Source organism: Cimex lectularius, unplaced genomic scaffold, assembly GCF_000648675.2.
Source record: "Cimex lectularius strain Harlan isolate CLEC.00 unplaced genomic scaffold, Clec_2.1 scaffold330, whole genome shotgun sequence".
NCBI lineage: Eukaryota > Metazoa > Arthropoda > Insecta > Hemiptera > Cimicidae > Cimex > Cimex lectularius.
In genome coordinates this window covers 284,685-305,555 of record NW_019394173.1, presented here as the reverse complement: position 1 = coordinate 305,555, position 20,871 = coordinate 284,685, and the positions used below count along the sequence as shown (strand labels likewise).

At 34.3% G+C, this 20,871-nt stretch overlaps 2 protein-coding genes and 1 long non-coding RNA gene across 3 annotated transcripts; 1 reads left to right on the top strand and 2 right to left on the bottom strand.

Moving 5' to 3' along the window:
- Nucleotides 1-116: 116 nt before the first annotated feature.
- Nucleotides 117-20,550, top strand: LOC106663151. Its single transcript, XR_001340002.2, has 3 exons — nucleotides 117-371; nucleotides 435-437; nucleotides 20,358-20,550. It is a non-coding gene; the product is annotated as an uncharacterized LOC106663151 (long non-coding RNA).
- Nucleotides 1,386-17,459, bottom strand: LOC106663150 (alanine--glyoxylate aminotransferase 2, mitochondrial). The gene is made up of 9 exons (XM_014387752.2): nucleotides 17,307-17,459; nucleotides 10,368-10,471; nucleotides 3,863-4,047; nucleotides 3,685-3,808; nucleotides 3,237-3,623; nucleotides 2,374-2,466; nucleotides 2,089-2,310; nucleotides 1,776-2,024; nucleotides 1,386-1,719 (listed from the first exon to the last, which is right to left on the bottom strand). Exons 1-9 carry the CDS (start codon nucleotides 17,329-17,331, stop codon nucleotides 1,606-1,608), a joined length of 1,503 nt encoding a protein of 500 aa, XP_014243238.1. The 5' UTR covers nucleotides 17,332-17,459; the 3' UTR covers nucleotides 1,386-1,605.
- On the bottom strand, nucleotides 4,054-10,454 carry LOC106663149 (vacuolar protein sorting-associated protein 53 homolog). Its single transcript, XM_014387751.2, has 2 exons — nucleotides 10,368-10,454; nucleotides 4,054-6,644 (listed from the first exon to the last, which is right to left on the bottom strand). The coding sequence occupies exon 2, from the start codon at nucleotides 6,612-6,614 to the stop codon at nucleotides 4,227-4,229; it is 2,388 nt and encodes a 795-aa protein (XP_014243237.1). The 5' UTR covers nucleotides 6,615-6,644; nucleotides 10,368-10,454; the 3' UTR covers nucleotides 4,054-4,226.
- Nucleotides 20,551-20,871: the final 321 nt, after the last annotated feature.

Here is a 20,871-nt window from a genome sequence, read left to right as displayed (position 1 = left end):
AAATCGGACTAATGGAAAATAAGATGGAAGCTAAGGAAAATTTTGTGAGGATTTTTTTTTTTTTTGGAAAGTGGAAATTTGTTGATGATTACGTTTTTTAGCAAAGGGTTTTTAGATGTCATTTTGAAGTGTATGTGAAGACGTAGTAGGTAGCGTTGATCATGGTAGCACTGGTTTTGAGGACTTTGGCGCCCATCAGTTCTACTCCATATTTCCCAATCGGTTTCACTAGCCTTGTAAAGTGTTCGTTTTATTTCCATGAAACGTGTGATTTTTTGTTAATAATTTGAATATTAGCCGAAATTGTTTAATTTGTGTTGTTTTATTCGTGCGTGTTGGATCCAGATTAGACATGAGCCGAGAGTTTTAAGGTAATATAGTCAGTTTTAATGATAGATTTACTGAGAAATAATGTATGGTTTGTTTTGTTTCAGAAGGTAAAGTAACATTTTGGCGTTTGATTTCGTTTACATTACTCCATTCAGTTATTCGTAATGTGCCTGGAGCAACTTCGAAGCATTTGTAGGAAGAGGATCAGTTTCCCGATGAGTTGTCAGCTAAGTAAGCAAGGATGGTGGAGGGTCCAATTACACTGCCCCGTGGCACTCCTTAAGCTCTTCACACCTTAGGGCGATCAGAGTTGGCTTACTTTACTGAGCGAGCTAAAAACCACTCTGGAAAAAAGAGCAGTAGCTTTGATAACAAGCTACTCTCCAATCTACCTAAACCCCAAAGTAAAAGAGAATTTAACAATACCCCCATCATAATGCTGAAAAAAGTAAGGGAGTGAGTGCACCGATTGGCGTAAAGCAGTCTGGCTGACCTGTCTTTTCACCAAGTTGGCTGAACCTGTTAATAGCCTTTACATTTTTTTTCTTTTACAAGTATTTGCAACAGCAGAGCTCATATAAACACTCGTGGTGCTGGTGTTTTTTTAAAAAAGCCCATGTGTAAGTATATCAAGTTCGAATGCAGGTCCGTTGGATTCGAACCTGGGGCCTTTACCTTACAGTGATGAGCGCCATCTCAACGCCTAAACTGTTGCCTCCACCGACGCCCTTCAACTTATACATTAATGAACGACTTGAGAAAAAAATTTTTTCTTCTTCATATACGGTTAATTTTTGAAGTTAAGTACAATTTGCTGGGTTTGTCTGTCAGACATGTTTAGTCATTTTGCCAGGTACACTGAAGATGGCGAAATGTTAAATCACATCTGAAAGACCAACCCTGCAAGAAATGCAGATAATGTGGTCATTAACGGCCAAATTACAAGTTCATCACCCGCAGATTACAGAGAGATATCTCACAATACAAAATATATTGACAAAACAAATAAACAAAAATTAGACAGAAGTAGAAAAAAATAAAGCATCTCTTTATTAAAAATATATGTACATACAAACAAGCTGTTAAATGTTTTAATATAAAAAAATAATATTAACAATCACAAAACGTTTGAAATTGACACAATACAATGAGAAGTTAAAATACTTTTGACACAATGACGCTGTCTTATTGTTTAAAAATGATAAAACTTTCATCTGTACTAATTTCAGTCTTACGGATTTTTTAAAATGTAGTTTTTGTTAATAATTTAATCATTTAACAATGACCGTTGCATTTCGCTGTGTGTTTGAAAAGTGCACGTCTCAACACCTCGACAGTGAAATCTGCATCGTCCTTTGTCACACACATCGGCGGTTTTATTCTGAAGACCTTAAAAAAAAAAAATTAATGAAATGATAATTATTTAATAGAAAATCACAAATTACATTTCCATTTAGCCCGCCTTTCCCAATGAGTACGCCAAGATCTTTGCAAGTCTCCCAGATGTCTGCGAGACTTTTGGCCGAAAGTGACTCACGCGATTTCTTGTCTTTGACAAATTCGACGCCAATCATCAGGCCTTTCCCTCGAACATCGCCGATGACTGGGTATTCCTCTTTCAACTTGGCCAACTCGTGTAACAAGTACGTACCGACGACTTTCGAATTCTTCTGCATCTTCTCCTCGTCTATCACCTTGAAACGACAAACGAAATAATAAAAATACACATTTTTTGAAATAATGTATAAAGATAATTACATCCAGGGTGGCCAGTCCGACAGCACAAGCAATTGGATTACCGCCAAAAGTGTTGAAATGCAAAGCGTGTCCCAACGCTGTAGAGATTTTTGCTGATGTGATGACTGCAGCGAGGGGAAAGCCATTTCCAATTCCTTTGGCCATTGTGACGATGTCAGGAATGATGCCGTGTGACTCAAACCCCCAGTAATGATCTCCGGTCCTACCAAAACCAGTTTGCACCTAAATACAATATCAAAAAAATTTAAATTGACTACTAAAATACATTATTTTTACTGTACTGACCTCATCTGCTACAAATAAACCTCCGTTGCTGTGTACTAGCTCGAAAGCTTTCTTCAGGAATCCTTTTGGGAATTGAACACAGCCTCCAACACCCTGAAATATTTAAACCAAATTTAAATAAACCTAGCTTTATTTTTCTCAAATATACAGATTTTTTTAATTTATGCGGTTTGCTTTTCTGGTTAAACATTCAAATAAACTTCACTAGTTTCGTGGTCCGCTTGACCAATTAATATCTTACAATTAATTAATTAAAATAAACTATTCTTTTTACGTAAGGTCTTGGTTGAGATGAAAAAGTTAGTGTCATGAGCGAGATTCGAACCCACAACCTTCAGCTCAATATGCCGCTGCTCTAACCATTTGAGCTATCATTAATTTGATCACATAATTATTTGGAGATCGTGATATGCAGTCTGGACCACATCACTAACGGTCACTAAATACCACATATTTGATCACATAGTTGATCAAGTGATTAGAGCAGCAGTGTATTGAGCCGAAGGTCAGGGGTTCAAATCCCACTCATGACACTAATTTTTTTCATTTCAACTAAGACCTTACATACAAAGAATAATTAATTGACAGAAGTAATTTGGTCAATTAGACCACTAAACATAATGGATTATGATAAATATAAAAGCTTGTCCTGGTTTACATTGTTTTATGCTTGAATGTTATTTTTTTACCGGCTTATAATCTTGCATATTAGTCTGAGGAAAAGTAAGATGCTGCATATGCGTAATTTTTGGAGGGAAAGGATGTGGGGGACAAAAGTTAATCTTTATAATTGTCTGAATATAAAAATGTACTTTTTTATAATATAAAAATTTCTAGTTTGTTAAAAGTGGTTTGATAGTTACTTGAATGGATTCGGCAAAAAGCGCAGCCATCCTCTCCCTTGGCAATGAGTACTTGAACACTTCTTGAAGCTGCTCGTAGTACATGTCGCCAGCGTTGCACTTGCCCTCATCGCAATCGCATTTCCTGTCTGCCTGTACCGGGCTATCCCTGCATGCCGAACCGCCCCAAAGCCCTTTGTATGGGTCTGGGTTCATGGCATGGTGTACGCCCATGTGAGAAGGCATAGCGTACTTCATCGCCGACAATCCTGTCAGACCCATTGCATATGGGCTCATACCGTGGTATGAGTTCCTGAATGATATTATGTCGTAGTTTCCTGTGTAGACGCGAGCAAGGAGCATCGCAAGGTCGTTCGCCTCAGAACCGCTATTCACAAAATACACCACCTAATATAATAAAAAATATATTTTTTAGGTTTGTTTTTCTTAGGGAATTTTTTAAATAAACCTTTAAATCTCCAGGCAGCTTCTTGGTCAGTTTTTCAGCATACTCGTACATCTTAGGGTGTAGGTATATGTTAGTTGTATGCCATAAGGTGTCCATTTGACGCTTTGCTGCTTCAGAGACTTTTCTACAAAAAAGAAATTTAGCGATATGTGACAAATATGTGGGATGGAGGACTTACGGATGGCAATGGCCAACGCTAACAGTGACGATTCCGCCAAACATGTCAAGGTATCGTTTTCCCTCATGGTCGAACAGCCACTGCATGTGACCCTGGTGGATGAGCAGGGGCTTATTGTAATATGGTCGTATGCATGGTACCACGTGGTCTTCTTTGATTGTCTGCACTTTTGAATATTCCGGACCCTAAATTGCAATGGGTTTTAAGACTTGATGGTCTTCGGTTAAGAAACTATTTTTTAGGATTTCATGGATGATCAACAGACAACAGAATAATAAATATAAACTTTAATAAATTAATAAAAATTAATATATATATATATATAAAACATGACGATTTTAATTTTTTCTATGTGATCAGCCTTTTAGAAATTTTTCTTGATTAGATTGTTGAGTTTGCGGATGTTGCTGATTTCATGCTTAGGGCTGTTGAGAACCGCTTGGGAGAGGTTTGGCTGCCTTTTGCGAAAAAGTGTCAGCAAGTGGTTCTTGTCCGGCGGTCGAAGGCCCTTCATCTCAAGCAGCTTTTGAAACTCATGTATGTCCGACTCAGGCAGCAGCTTCAAGAATTGATCGACGAACGACTCATCCGGCTCCGTCTGACTCATAACGACCTTGAGAATCATCTCCGCTCTTGTCATCCCCTTTATTACGACCTTTGTGAAGCTTGGTGGAGGCTCGCGGTTCACCTTCGACCCAATGAGAGGCAAGCCAAGGAGAATTGTCTTGAGGGTGTGTGTGTCCAGAAGAAGCTGTTCTGCACCAGCCGTACTCAACGGCTTGCATTTATATATACTCTGGATGAACTTCGGTATAAAAGAGCTTACAAACTTAATGCAGAACTTTGTAAAGTACTTCCTTGAAGAGGATAGATTGTCTCGAATTAATGGAACAGTGGATTTTAAATGAGTCGTTATCGCTGTGACGTAGGAATTCTGATCACCAACGGATTCTATACTCTGCCATTGTGTCTTGGCCATCACCGTGAGAGCAGGTTCGCAAGCGAGTTCCAAATCCTGCACAAGAAGCTGTATACAATTTGTTATTACATTATCAAATACATCTTGCACTTCTGATAAATTTATCTTGTTTGAGAGCAAAGGGTCAATTTTGTCTTTTAAGGTCTTCTCAAGTGTCAGCGTGGTTTCAAGGCAATATTCGGCGGTTGTCAGTATAGAGCAGATCCGTGCCAATTCTTGTTTGTTGAACCTCACGGCATCCCCTTCTTTCAAGAAGTTTTGTATCAGGCCAGTTGACAAGTCGCGAAGGTCTCTTTTTAAATTCGTGATTGAAGAAGTCACACCAACCTTTGGCAGGTTGTTTTGCAGCACCTTGGAAGCGTATTCTTTCAAGTATTTCTGGAATGTCAGTGAGAGGTCGAGCATCGCCTTGCCCGTGCTGAGCTGAGCGCATTGCAATAAGCATTTCTTGAAAAAGAGAAACATGTCACCACAGGAGTTGAGCACGCCGATCGAATCTCCTGGTATGCCTTCTTTTCCAAAGTCAGCTTTCGCATCTGACACCGCCCTCTCCATCAACTCGAACAAATTACGGTCGAGACTTTCTATATACACATTGTAGTACGGTTGAAAGCATTCACTTATAATACCAGTGAATTTTGACGTGTTATCTCCGTTTTCTGTTTTTTTCGGTTCGACCTCGTCTAGTGTAACACCTGTGAATCTTTTAGCCAGGAGATTTTCAAACCCGACGGTTTTCTGTATTGCAAAGAGCAATATTTTAACATCGATCTCATTTTTCCTCTTTGCCATGATTTTTGTGAGTTCAGATTTTGTAATATGACAGAACTCGACGGTTATGCGCTCCGATACTTCCCAGTTCTGTGGGAACATCGTTCCGAACTTGTCTTCACACTGTAGTAGGTGTTTTTTAAACCAGGCGTACCTTCTGTCGATCTTGTCGAGCCAGGCCGTATCCTCGCTCTCTTGGAAAAGGACAGTGTACTCGTTCAACTGTATCGTAACAAACCATTTCAATAGATCCTTCTTGACTTTCGGGTCTAGTATTGACACAATAGAACACGCCTCGGCCAGCTGCGGGCTTGCAGTGAAATTCTTTGACGAGAATGCTTCGTGAAAGTCCTCTGTGATTTGTTTCGCAAGAGACACTTGTATCTGCCGCACCTGCTCTGACAGTTCAGATATCTTCGGTATGTCTGTGTAGCATGCAAAATGGTCCATGACTACAGTTATACCTTGCAGCGGCATTACTATCTCGCCGTACTGTCTCTGCTTAGCCAGTTTTTTCAGCGAGTCAACACCATTAACTAGGATGTTGAGATGCGACAGCATGTTAATCGCGGCTGTCAGGTTTTTCTTGGCGCAGTCCAGTTGTTTTATGTCTCTCGTAATCTCCCTCGCCGTCTCTTCAGACTGTTCGGCTTTGCATTTGATCTCAGTGATCTGGATGAAGAGCTGCTTGATGACCTTCTGGGCCTCTTCCAGGGCCGCCCTTCCGTCCATGCTCACGTTGCTTTGGCCCCGGACGACGGACCTAATCTCGTCGTCGATCTCTTTGATTTTCGATTCCATTTTGACGAGCTCACCGTCCAAGTTAGAGAGAGACTGTTCAGTCGGAAAAAGCGAGTTGATGTAGTCGACTGGGTTGAATTCGGCCTGGTCGAGGGGGTCGTGGCTCGGTATGACTTGGTCGATGGCGTTCTGCACCTCCGTCGGGAAATTGATGATCTCCGCCGGGACGGTGACGAGATCGTCACAATCATCGCAGTTCATCTTTGAAGACGGACAATCCAAAAAATGTCACTAAAATCGAAGAGAAACACAGGTTGATAAGAAACAACACAAGACTACAGTTTACTCCACCTCCAATAACCTCGCCGTCTCGTCGCCCTACCGTCGTTCAAACGTAACGTCATTTACGCGCATTATTCAAACTTAACCACTAAATTTTAATTATTTAAATTTATGGTTTAACAAATTTAAAAAATAGTTATCAATAATAAAATCCGATTCATTTCTGCCACTGGCTTATCTGCTTAGCCAATCAAATTTGACTTAAGGGTTTGAATCACCCGAAGTACGATCTGATTGGTTCATTTGATCACACATGGTTATTTTAATTGATTAATTATTTTAATTATCTATTATTTAAAAAATCGACATTTTTTATTTCGTTTTTTCTATTTATATTGAAGAAATAAATTTATTTACTGACATTGGCTATTATGAACGTTCATCAACCAATCAAATTCGTCTTAAGGGTTTCAATCACCCGAAATTCCATCTGATTGGTTCATTTGATCACACATGTTTATTTTAGTTGATTATTTATTTTAAGTATCTATTATTTAAAAAATCGACATATTTTTTTTATTTCGGGTTTTCTATTTATATTGAAGAAATAAATTTCTTTCTTTACTGATATTGGCTATTATGAACGTTCATCAACCAATCAAATTCGTCTTAAGGATTTCAACCATGCGAAGTTCGATCTGATTGGTTCATTTGATCACACATATTTATTTTAATTGATTAATTATTTTAATTATCTATTATTTAAAAAATCGACATCTTTTTTTATTTCTTTTTTTTATATTAATATTGAAGAAATAAATTTCTTTCTTTACTGACATTGGCTATTCTGAACGTTCATCGACCAATCAAATTCGACTTAAGGGTTTCAACCACCCAAAATTCGATCTGATTGGTTCATTTGATCACACATGTTTATTTAATTAATTAATTATTTATTATTTTAAAAAATCATTTTATTTTATTTTTTATTTATATTTAAAAAATGAAATCATTCCTTTCCTGACATTGGTTATTATGACAATTTTGTTTTAATTAATCAATTATTTTTTATCTGTTATTTTTAAATTTAACTTTTCTGTATTTTACAAAGTCAAAACAAATCTGATTGGAACACCCTTTTTTGCAATAATACTATACCTACATAATTATAATTATTTATTCCCATTAATTACAGAAATAACAAAAGCACTAAATTTGATTTATGAAACAAAAAATTGTTTGATACAATTATAGTTAAGCAATGAAATCTCTTATTTTAGGCCATGCTATCATCTCTCGGGTCGTAAAATAAGTCCGTATGTTTTTTTGTTTTGTTTTTAATATTAAATCTAAAGAAAATTACAAGCACTTTTTATCAATTTAATCCAGAAAATATGAACCATTTCGTTCCACAACTTATTGACATCTTACATGTCATTTTGAAATTCTGTACTCCGATAACTTTTCATGCTTTTGAGCAATGAACTCCTCGATGTGTTTTCTGCAGTCCTAGGTAGCATATCCCAACACCCAACAGAGCTCAAACCATTTCTGGAGCGTCTGCAAAGATGCGTGGGGCGAGTGTTAAGCAGGGAACACACCCAATGCAATGCCATGCGACGCTACCGAATGCTACCCGACGCCTTGCTATGTTTTGGTGGGTGTGCACATCTGGTGAAAAACAATACCCTTGCGATTAGCCAAAGACGGCCGTTTTTGGTCAATTCCTGACGTTAATCGATTAATTATTGTCTCCAATGCTATCCCATATTTTTAATCTAGCGTGTCTAAACAAGCAAAACGGATTGTACCTATATATTTTTCAAACTGGAAAAAACGAATCCCAGAAGAAGATTGAATATTTGAAGATAACAATAAAAAAAGTAAATAAAATTTAAAAAAGGATAAAAATGCAAGAATGCGGTCCCTCGGCGCTAGTATACCGCCCCTTGGACCCGAGTGTCAACGTACCGAGCCGGTTTGTCCCACACCACGATCCTCTACATAGTCTAAATCCTCGGATCCACGGGCCGATAATACCATTATTTAGGATTTAGGAAGAAGAAGCAGAAGAATTGTGATAGACCGTGTTGGAAATTTTGCTCAACGAACTTTCGGACGTGATCAGGTTAAATAGCCCTACAAATATGGGAAAGATTATTATATTTTTTGTGAATATTTTATTTTCATAATTTCTTATATAAAAACTAACTAGGTGTTCGTAAACGGTTTACAAAAAGAAAAACGAGCAATGTTTGGCCGTGAGGATTTTTCCCTGCATTATTATAATGAAAATAATACGGCCATGGGTTTTTATCTTTTTATTTGTTCCGTCTTTGAGTCCTTGAGCGTCGAATTATTGTTTTATATAATTATATAACGGAAATCGATAAAACCAGTTCTTGTTCGCCATTGGTTACTGCACACCAATCAGAATTGTCTTAAGGAGTTTAACCACTATAAGTTAAATCTGATTGATCCATCCTTTCACAGCCGTTTTTTAATAGATATAATTAATTATTTATTTGTTAAACGACAGAAGAGTATTTTAGCAGTAATATCCACGCTTGGCTACTGTGCTTTTTCGACAGCTGATCAAAATGTTCTTAAGGCTTTCAACTAGCAAATGTCAGATCTGATTGGCTCATCCATTCACAACCTTTTTTTAAATAAGTGTAATAATTAAATTCGCATTAAATAAATAAATAATTTATTTGTTTTTCTAATATTAGAATAATATTTTCGCTATAAAATCCATTCCTGCTAACTAATGGCTACTGTGCTTTTTCAACAGCCAATCAAAATTGTCTTAATGGTTTCAACACTATAAGTCAAATCTGATTGACCCATCCAATTCACAGCCGTTTTTTTTAATAAGGATAATTAATAAATTCACATTCAACTGAATTAATTATTTATTTGGTTATATGACAGTGTAGTATTTTATTAATAATATCCATGCTTGGCCACTGTACTTTTTCAACAGCCAATCAGGGTTCTTAAGTGTTTCAACAAACATATGTCAGATCTGATTGGCACATCCATTCACAATATTTTTTTAATTAGTATAATTATTAAATTCACAGTAAAATAAATAATATTTTCATAATATTTCTTGCCTGCTAATGGCTACTGTGCTTTTTCAACAGCCAATCAGAATTGTCTTAATAGTTTCCACACTATCGGTCAAATTTAATTGACCCATCCATTCACAGCCGTTTTTTAATAAGTATAATTAATAAATTCGCATTCAACTGAATTAATTATTTATTTGTTTATACGTCAGTGTAATATTTTAGCAATAAAATCCATTCTTGCTTGCTATTGGCTTACTGTGCTTTTTTAACAGCCAATCAAAATATTCTTAAGTGTTTCAACCTACATTGATTGAACCTGATTTTGATCCCAGACGGTTTTAGCTAGTATAATAATTATTAAAATTATTATTATTATTTAAGTATAATTATTTAAAATCTGTCTCAATAAGTATTGTCAAAAGGAAGAAATTTTTTATTTAACTGTCGAATATTATAAGTCAATACACTGAGAGGTTTATCAACATTTAAATGATTAAAAAATACATATAAAAAATAGGATAAACAAAGATTTAAAACGCAGTGTTTGGCCGTGAAGGTATTTTTTTCTTTGCATTATTACGAAAATATCTAATAGGATAAACAAGTCCTTGAGCCCCGAACGACTGGGACGGGCATAGAAAAATTTTCAACTCACCTTGTAAGGATCGGGCTTGAAGTCGCATGGGGGCATCTCAGGCGCTTCCACTTTCACCGTGAGTGTCCTGCAATTCGCCGGCCCTTTTTCCAGTTGGCGCAACCCTAGGCCAAAAGAAAAAATACCTAATTAAAATAAAAAATAAAATAAAAATAAAAAAGACAAGTGGGAAAACGCATGAAGGGGAGGCGGACTTGTTTTTCAACTTGGCGAATCACACGTGCAGCCAGAATTTGCATAAACCGACCTTTTATTTATACATTTTTTATATTTGATCTGCATCGTTCGTCCTCTTATAAATCGTTTTTCGCATATCTTTTTTCCCCTTGATACTTTATTAATGAACATCCAGACTGTATTATCTTAAGAAGATAGTTAAGGGTCACAGGTGAAATAGATACAATACTGGAGCAATAAATGTTTAAAAAAATCAGATTTGTTGTTGAAATTATCGAATGGTTCTACAGCAAGAATCTTATATGATATATCAACAATCAGAATATAAAAAACATCAGAAATAAACTTCGTTGAACGTGAGGCATCGCGTTATGATTTACATGATGGGGACGACCGAGTTGGTGCGTGGATTTGGACCAAACTTTTTTTGGTGATTCTACACTCAAAAATATCGGATCCGCCACTTCTTGTAAATAGGCCCTGGTTTCGCAAAAAAATTATTATTTAAAGTTGAAATTATACGGTTTTTAATATTATTTCGCAGTTCTACTTGCTCAAATCAGCCATGTGAATCATTTTTCAGCATTTTTTATGTAGATTGCAAGAAAAATATAGTAAAAGCTATCAAAGTTTATCAATAACCAAATTTTTTAAGTAAACTAGGTCATAATTTTTTCCCGTGAAACTATTGTGAAATTTCGTTTTAGCTCCTTTAGAGGCCCTTAAATATAAATTTTTGTTTTAATTTAAATGTATCGATTTTTTTACCCCTTTTCCGGTTTTTGAGAAGTCTTTTTCGGAATATCTTATTAATAAACGGCTATAATTAAAAAAAACGACTAAAATTATTTTAACGTTAAACAGACCATTTTAAAGAAGAGGAACCTTTTTTTAACGACATATGTACTATAAAAATATACAAAAGATTTCTGCAAGAAAATACATAAAATAAGAAAATGATTTGTCAGAATTTAAACCTTTTTTTTTTTTCTTTTAAATGGAACTATTAGTCCGATTTTAATGTTTCGTATAGCTATAAAACGCACTTGACAATTTATTAAAAACGAATTATCAACCATGAAAATCGATCCATTAGCATTTGGAGAAATTATGTGAGAGCTTGCACTCTACTAGGAATGTCGGTCGTCGAAATTATCAGTCAAAAAATTAAATTACTCCGATTTCCGCGAAAGTCGGTATTTAAGGGTTTTATAACGCTAGAATCACGACAATGATGTAAAATCCAAGTTTTGACCATTATCTGATCTAGTTTGCTTACAGCTGATTGCTGCAATAAAGCAGTATTTTGATTATTTGTCGTTTTAAATCATACCATAAATTGGTTAAGGATTTCAAGTTGTACTATTCCGCGTCGTAGAACATTTTTGTTTTTTATTTTAATCAACAATGAAATTATTACAGCAAAAATAATATTTTTAATCTGTAAATAAGAAGTTATGCTCATTTAATTATATTGACATTATAATTACAATTTTTATTAATATTTTAATTTTATTTAATATTATAGTTCTTCTCTAGCAGGAGAGTATTTATTAAGTCATTATTCTAAATTTATTATAATGGACGTTTATCTGCAAAATTCTCCAGCGCATTGTCAACAAAATTCAAATCCATTAATTTTGAAACAAGAGAAGCTAAATAAAATTCTGGTTGAATGAATTTGTTTATTTATTTATATTGTATAAATTAAACTATTTATTATATATATATACACATAAATTTATAAATATTATTAGTATATATAAATACATAAACCAAATATTTTTCAAGTAAACTACGCCATTTTTTTCTTAAATGAATTAATACATAATCTTTTGTCAGAGAATAAATTACATATTAAATACAATTAAAATATTAACAAAAATTGTAAGTATAAAATAAATGTAATTAATTTTATACAGAAATCGTCATTTATAGATTTAAAAAATATTAGATTTTTTCACTAGTTTTCGTGGTCCGCTTGACCAAATAATATCTTTCAATTAATTAATCTGTATTTAAGGTATTGGTTGATATAAAAAAAAAGGCAAAAAGGAGGGAAAATTCAAAAGGTGAGGTTGAGATGGGAAGTTAGTGTCTGAATGGATCTATCTTAGTCACGATAGCTCAAGTGGTAGAGCAGCGGCGTATTTAGCCGAAGGTCGTGGGTTCGAATCCCGCTTTTGACACTGACTTTTTTTTACCTCAACCAATATCTTAAATATAGATTAATTAATTGATTATATTTTTTGTGTAATACATTTTGTTTATTTATTTTTTACCCCTTTATTAATTCATTATTTTAAATAACGGACGTTCATCTGCAGCGCATTGCCAACAAAATTCAAATCCATTAATTTTGAAACAAGAGGGTCTAAATAAAATTCTGGTTGAATGGATTTATTCATTTATTTATATTATATAAATTAAAATATTTGTACAATTTTCAGCAAAATTCTCCAGCACATTCTCAACAAAATTCAAATCCATTAATTTTGAAACAGGAGGGGCTAAATATAATTCTGGCTGAATGGATTTGTTTATTTATTTATATTGTATCAATTAAAATATTTATAAAAATTGTAAGTATAAAGTAGTCGCCTTAACTTGATCTGGAGTACAATGATTTATGTTTTCTTATCGGTTGTAACTTAGTCAGCTTGGATTTTTTTCTGTAGTGTCTAAATAACTTAACGCAACCATCTCGTGTAATAACAGTCACTTTTACTTTCGTTTCCATAGCCCCGTGTAATAAACTCAACCATTTTCGATTCTCTCATTTGACGATTTAATAATCAAATATTTCATCAATAAACCAAAATGAATGGATTTGAGCTTGAACCGAAGATCGGCCCTGGATAAACCGTATCTTTCCAGGAAGTTTAATCGACCCAGCTAATCAATTTTAATGCGCGCTAGCTTTTTAATATACACTGTACGGATGTGTTTTTAAATGGTTGTAATATTGTCCCAGTTATATAAATATAGATAATGTCTCGTCCTATTTTACTTTACATTTTAAATGCGTCTTAGGTTATGAGAGTTATCATTGTTTTAGAGTATTTATAACAAACTAAAAAAAAAAAAAAAATGAACAAGAACAGATGTCTTAGAAGAATTTGCGTCAGAAATAAATCAATATCAGGAGTGTATGACAAAAAAAAAGGATCCTTATCAATTCTGTAGGAAAAAAAAATTCAGACGTAGATTAATCATTTTACGATTGTAAACAAAGCTGTCAGGAATATCGCGATAGTGTTAAAAAACGAGAAAAACAAAGGGCAAAAGCGGCGAAGCCAAACGGACAATTTAGATTGAAATGGAATGAAACCTTACGAGACGTTGGGCGAAATGGCACTTTTGCCACTTCCAGCCTCCAGAAAACCCCTACAGATCGGACGAAACGGGTTGAGAAAAGTTTATGACTTTTTACGAAGATTTACCAAAGACTCAAGGTTTAAAATCAAAAACTGGGGATAATTTTAGAACCGACGGCGATAAAATCTGTTTTGTTCCACCTTCGCTAATTAGCCATTTTAACGGCCGGAATCCTTTTCTGTAGTTAACCGAAATAAAGATTTAATCACAATACACAAATATTTTGTCCATTTCAAGCCCTGAAAAATCTATTTTTGATATTATCAGCGGCTTAAATCTTCGGAGATTGCATCTAAGTAGAACCGGTGACTTGTACTGACCCAGTTTTTAACTTTTTTTTAATAAACAGTCAATTTTCCTTCGACTGATCGGTGTTAAATATATGTCTCTATAAACCAAATTCACATAGGATAAGATGATCAGCAATTAACACTTTAAATAAATAAATTATTCTTTTTATCTAAGTCTTGGTTGAGATGAAAAAACTAGTGTCACGAGCGGGCTTTTAATCTCAACTAAGACATTACAAAAGATTAATTAATTAAAATAAGTAATTTGATCAATTCGTGAAAGAACGTTCTCATATTCAATCGAGTATCAGGAGCCTATGAGAATAATTCATTAAAGTGTGAGTCACATTTGATGGTGGCGATTTTTCACGCATCTGACAGCGTCAGGATAACTGTGGGAACTCATGAGGTCTGACGTATATATCAAGAGTACGGAAGATCAAGAGGTAAACAAGTAGAAGGAAGCATAAATAGAATAATTGACCATTTATAGCGGGAGGGAGGTTTATACACTTAATATATCAGGCTGCACAATGCCCTACGTATAAATTGGCGTATAACTTCTTATAAGTACACCGGGCACAATACCACATGTACACTACCATATGTATCAATTTAATTTTTTGAAAAACATTGTCTTTATCTTTTAGTTTTGAACTGACCCCAGGACTTCAGTTATGTCCAACGGTACACCCAGTTCATACCGCAAAATTTGTTTTCAAATCGAACAAACCAACAAATATGACAAATCTATAAATATCCAAATAACAAGGTAACGACTAGTAAAGAGAAATCGTAAATTAAACAAGTAAAAGAAAATCGTAGACTAAACAAGTATAAATTTTGTAAGTGCATCTTATTCTTGTCACTTATCGTTATTTATAAACGATATCTCAATTAAAGATAAGTTGAAAACTGGAACGCCTGGACAAAGGGCAAAACCTTCCTGTTTCAAAAGCATTTTCGTAAAAATAATAATAAAACTTCATCTAGCATGCACCGTCTTCTTTAACTTACAATTCGCGTAAAATGTCTGTCATCTTATCACCCATCTTGTGTTTAACACCCATTCTTTCTCAATTCATGAATTAAACACCAGCTTAACTTTATTTTGAAATGTGTGGTGTTTAGTGATTTTATTTTGAAAAATTACTATTACATCAGCTTTACTTGTCGCGTAATGTGTAAATACTTTATACACCTTAATTTGATTTTTCCATTTTAAATCATTTTAACTTTCAACTCGTAATGTGAGGTATCGAGTAAAAACTGTCATTGTAACTATTTACTTAATCACGTGTAATAAGTGGCAACGTAACTTTTTTTTCCATCTCTGTAATAACTGTCATTGTAGCTTTTGGCTCAATCTCGTATAATAACTGACAACGGAACTTTCTCATATCCCTGCGATAACTGTCATTGAAACGTTTTACCGAATATCGTGTAATAACGACAACGTAACTTTTCATCTCTGTAATAACTGTCATAATAACGTCTCGTGTAATAAACGTCAAAGTTTCTTTTACCTCCATTCCAAGTACTGATTGCCATCCAAATTTTGCTATCTCGCGGAATAACCGTTAGTAACTATTCACTCAATCTTCTGTAATAACAGACAATGTAACTTTCTTTTTCATCACTATAATAACTGTTATTGTAAATTTTGACTCGATTCTCGCGTAATAAATGACTACGCAACTTTCTCAACCCCGTAACAACTGTCATAGTAACTATAGACTCAATCTCGTGTAATAACTGAAACGTAACTTTCTCATCCTAGCAATAACCGTCGTTGAAACGTTTTTACCCAGTATCGTGTAATAACTGACTCCATAACTTTTTCATCCCTGTAATAACTGCCAGTTTCTTTTCTCTCCATTCCAAGAACTGGTTGCCATCTTAATCTTCCCATCTCGCGTAATAACTGTCATATTAACTGTTTAGTCAATCTCGTGTAATAAGGAGCAACTTTTTTTTTCCATCCCTATAATATTGGGTTGTCCGGAAAATAATGCAGGATTTTGGTATTAAACAAAAAAAAAAGAAACTAGTTACTTTAAAGCAATGTTCTTTAATCAAAATAATNATACAAATGAGTAATCCTGTAAACGTAAACAGAATATTTTATATAGATTTTTTTTAATGAAAACTTAAAATCCTGCATTATTTTCCGGACAACCCAATAACTGTTATTGTAACTTTTGACTCAATCTCGTGTGATAGCTGATGAAGTAACTTTCTAATCTTTGTAATAACTGTCATAGTAATTATAGACACAATATCTGCGTCTGTACAGACAACGTAACTTTCTCATTTCTGTAATAACTTCCACTGTAACTTTTGGCCCTATCTCGTGTAATAAACGTCAAAGTTTCTTTTCCCTCCATTCCAGTATTGATTGCCATCTAAATTTTCCTATCTCGCGAAATAACTATCATAGTAACTCCTCCCCTCTTGAAACAACTGCTATTTAACTCTCCCATCAAATAGCATTTGATACCATCTCGTGTAATAATTCAAATTATAAACATTCTTACCTCATGTAATAATTGTCATAAAACGTGTTCTTTCAATTCGTTTTCCCCTCTATCTTGTTTAATAAATTGCTAGATGAACCTTGTAATAACTGTCGTAGTAACTTTTCCCCTTTCTATCTCGTATAATAGAGTCAGCCGAACATTCCTTCATCGTGTATTAACTGTCAGTGATTTTTGGTTCTATCTGTAATGAGGGCCAACTTTCTCGCGTAAAACTCGTCAACAATTTGACACTATCTCGTGTAATTATTGTCATTTTAACTTTGTCGTCTAAAATCACATCTTAAAATCGCTAAATTTAAAATATTGAAACTCATCTTTTCCATTTGATGTGATGAACCGATTTTATTACTGAAAAAATGGCAATTTTTGATGGTTTTGTTTAAATTTTGAATTAAATCTATCTTTAATTAAGCTAATACATACAATTATTAGCAATAATCTGGTTTTTAACTTATACTTATATTGTTATTAGCCTTATATTGAGATTAACTTGAAATCGTAAAATTTCTAAATGACTGCGAGTACAGGCTCAAAAATAAAATGACATTGCTTACCTCTAAAAGAGAAACGTGACAGCATATCGACGTGTAGTCCTTCCTCGTCCCAAGTCAATTTATAGTCAATTCGGGTCAATTTAATCCGTGTTTGATGCAAGTAGCGAGGGGACGCAGCCGGCAGACGTCGAACGAATGCCGTTTGACTTTGAAGCAATTGGACCGGCCCTCGACCGGCCGCCTAAAACCGAGTGGGGATGATCCTGACGAATCCAGGAGCAGGATAAAAATTAATCCAATCAACATTTAATTCCTCGGACCTCGAGGAGAAAGATAAAAGAGAGATTCAATATCGTCACTGCTATTTGTTGAATTCAATTTATTTTTATCTATTATTATTGCTAAAGTAGTTTAAAAACCAGTTTGTGTCATTATATCTTGTCTAAACTAAATGAAAATTTGAACTTTTTTAAAATCCCGATTGTAGAAAATGGCTACCTGCACTCTACTTTTTAATTCCATTTATTATTATTGGTTGTGATGGTTATTCTCAAGTTCCATAAGATCTTCATATCTTAAATGAGGCATTAATAACTAACAAATAAGGTAAACAAATGCTCCACCTGCATTCTAGTTGGTATCAGGCAAGATGAAGTTGGGGCATACAGACAATGGTAGCCTTGTAAAGCTGTTAGGACTAACTTCTTAAATGTGCCATTAATAACAACTTTGAACCATTTCAATTTGTCTAAAATAAATAAAAAGTTGAACTTTTTATAAAATCCTCATATGGAAGAAATGGCTTGAAAAATTATTTACAAAAAGAAAATATACTTTCATAAGCTAATATGACACACAAAAAGAGCTCTTATACAGCATTAGCAAAACTGTCTGCTGAAGAAATTGGCTGGAGAAATTCAAGCCAAAAAATTAGAGGTCCAACCTCGTGCATTTACAATGCAAAGGGGAGCAATTAAGTTAGCACCTAAGTTTGAATGAAGGACCAACAGAAAATATAAAGGGACAACTTTAGATTATTGTTTATTAAAGCTGAAATGCCTTTGAATGGTCGAATTCCTTGTAGAGAAGAACTCTAGGATTTAATTGATCAACCTTTGTAATTTTAGGATATCTATAGCAAGACAAAAAGTGTATCCTGATGAAATATGAAGTTGTAAAGTGTACAACAGGGGCTTCGGTGCTCATCACTGCAAGGTAAAGGTTCCGGGTTCGAATACAGTGCTACTGGATTAAAATCGATATACTTTTTTTTTCAAAAACACTGGCACCCTGAGGGTTCATATAAACTCGTAGTTGAATCTAGTTGAAATACCCTCGTAAAAATAAAATAAAAATATAACCTTATAAAAAGATGGAATAATTAAAAAAAAAGCTTAAATGATCTGACTAGATCAAGCGGCATACCATCTAGTAACACTGCCATAAAACCCTTAAACTTAATATTAGGTGTTGACTAGAAGAGTTTGGGGGAAGGTAGGATCATATAGAATTAATTGTGATGCCCACCTTACAAATTTTCTTTTTTTAATTTTTTTTTTAGGTAGGATCAGATAGAATTTATTGTGAAGACCTTTTTTTTAAATTTGTTTTTTACGTCAGTTTAATACCATCCCAGATACTCATACTCACTCATAACATTGAGTCATGATTCCCCATCCTACCCTCCGATGAAAAACTGATTTTTTTTAAAATTAATTTATTTATTTATTTACAACTGCACTTTAAACACGCACAAAGCAGAAATGTTGATGTGTGCACAATCATACAATGAATGTATTGTATGATTGTGCACACAAGGTATGCATGGAGCAACAATGAACGTTTAAGGCAGTAATGGAAGCTGTTAGTTCACCAGCAGACTGGAGATCGCATTTGCAAAGAAACTTTTTTGTTCTCGAACAACTACAGACATTCATGCCTAATTTCACTCTGGATACGCACTTTCAAATTTGGCTTATCCAGTTTTGCCCTGAGTGTGCAGAATTAATATTAATATTACTTTGGAGTCTAAATTAAGTTTTTAACACTATTCACTCAGCACTGTGGGGGGGGGGTTGCCATGTTAATATTGAAAAATTGTTAAGGCTTTTTTGTTAAAAAATATATTCCCACTGCTGTTTGTGAACTGCATCTTCCAGCTTTATATACCTGAGGAATTTACACACACTTTAAAAATTATTTATATTCTTCATGCATTTAATATTGGCTGATAATAGATTCCCAAATATCGTTGTTATTCATGCTGTCATTAATAAAATAGAACTGGTTTCAAAAGACATGAACAAGTTGTTAATGTAAACAATTTAAATGAACGTAGTTGGATATTTGATCAACACTGACAGCATGAGACAAATCGAGGAATGTGAAAAATATCTTATTTACTGGGAGTTGGTGTTTGATCTTTGTGAGAATCACTACCTCAGCAGCAATACTTCTGTTATTACAAATCTAGATGAGAGCGCATGCATATAATAATAAACCTTAAAAAGTGACTTTTTGCAATGATTATACTAATATTCAGTTTTAATCATTGTAATCAGCGTTTCAGCATTTTGCCATCTTCTTTGTGTCTTTTAATCACATGATCTTCTTCGGAATACTTTTAACAAACTGCACATTTTTATATTTAAAAAAAAAAAAAAAAAAAAAAAAAAAAAATGCCTATTCTCGCTGAGTCTGTCAGTGAAGTATTCACTGAAGCTCACAAGGTCTATGACTGAAGATGGCAAAGTGCATCCGACTGACCAACCCATTGAGTATAGGCAGACATAGATGATTGATCTGTAAGGATCAAATTACAGGGTTATCACCCCACACTTGTTGGAAATAGACAAGTGCATGGCATGAGACCCCCCCTCTAATCTGTTGGTTCCTTTCACTTGCTCTACCTAGAACATTCTCACTTCACCCTCGGTATTGCGCACGAGACAAAAGGACCAACAGGGCAGACCATGCACTTGTCTATTTCCTTCTTCCCAGTACATAGTCATCTCAGTCTCTGAGTTCCCTTTTCCCCATAAAAGTTCACTTTTATTTTGTGAATTTCTTTTTTTAAATTATTTCTTGTTTAATGTTTATTATTTTGTTTAGGTTAGGTTCCCTCACTAGACTAACACTGTCGCACTCTGACGCCTCGGGAAGTGTGTACTTCTACCATAATGGACAGTACTTACCTGTCCTTTGCCATCTGCTTAAGACTCGGTGAGTTAACCATTTAAATATTTAAATTAAGTAATTGCATATGTTATGTTGTCGTCAGACTATGAAGGAATTATGATGACACTACTCTGTCATTTGACTGAGTTCTCTTAAGAATTTTGTTTTGTTTTTGTATTCATATAAGACTTTATAGATATATAGAATTAATTATAATAAATGCTTCAACCATTAATAAAATGGTCAAGGTAGAGTTTGACCATCCTGATAATGGCAGTCTTATAAGGAATTAACATGTTAAATGCAGGAGTTAAATGTGCAAAACAGGAAAACAGTTTAATTTTGTTCAACATATAGCAGAAATAATTAATTGTTGAATTAATTGATTACTTTTCTACCATTATTGCTACACTAGATATGTTAAATGTAGCAATAATACCTTGTTTGT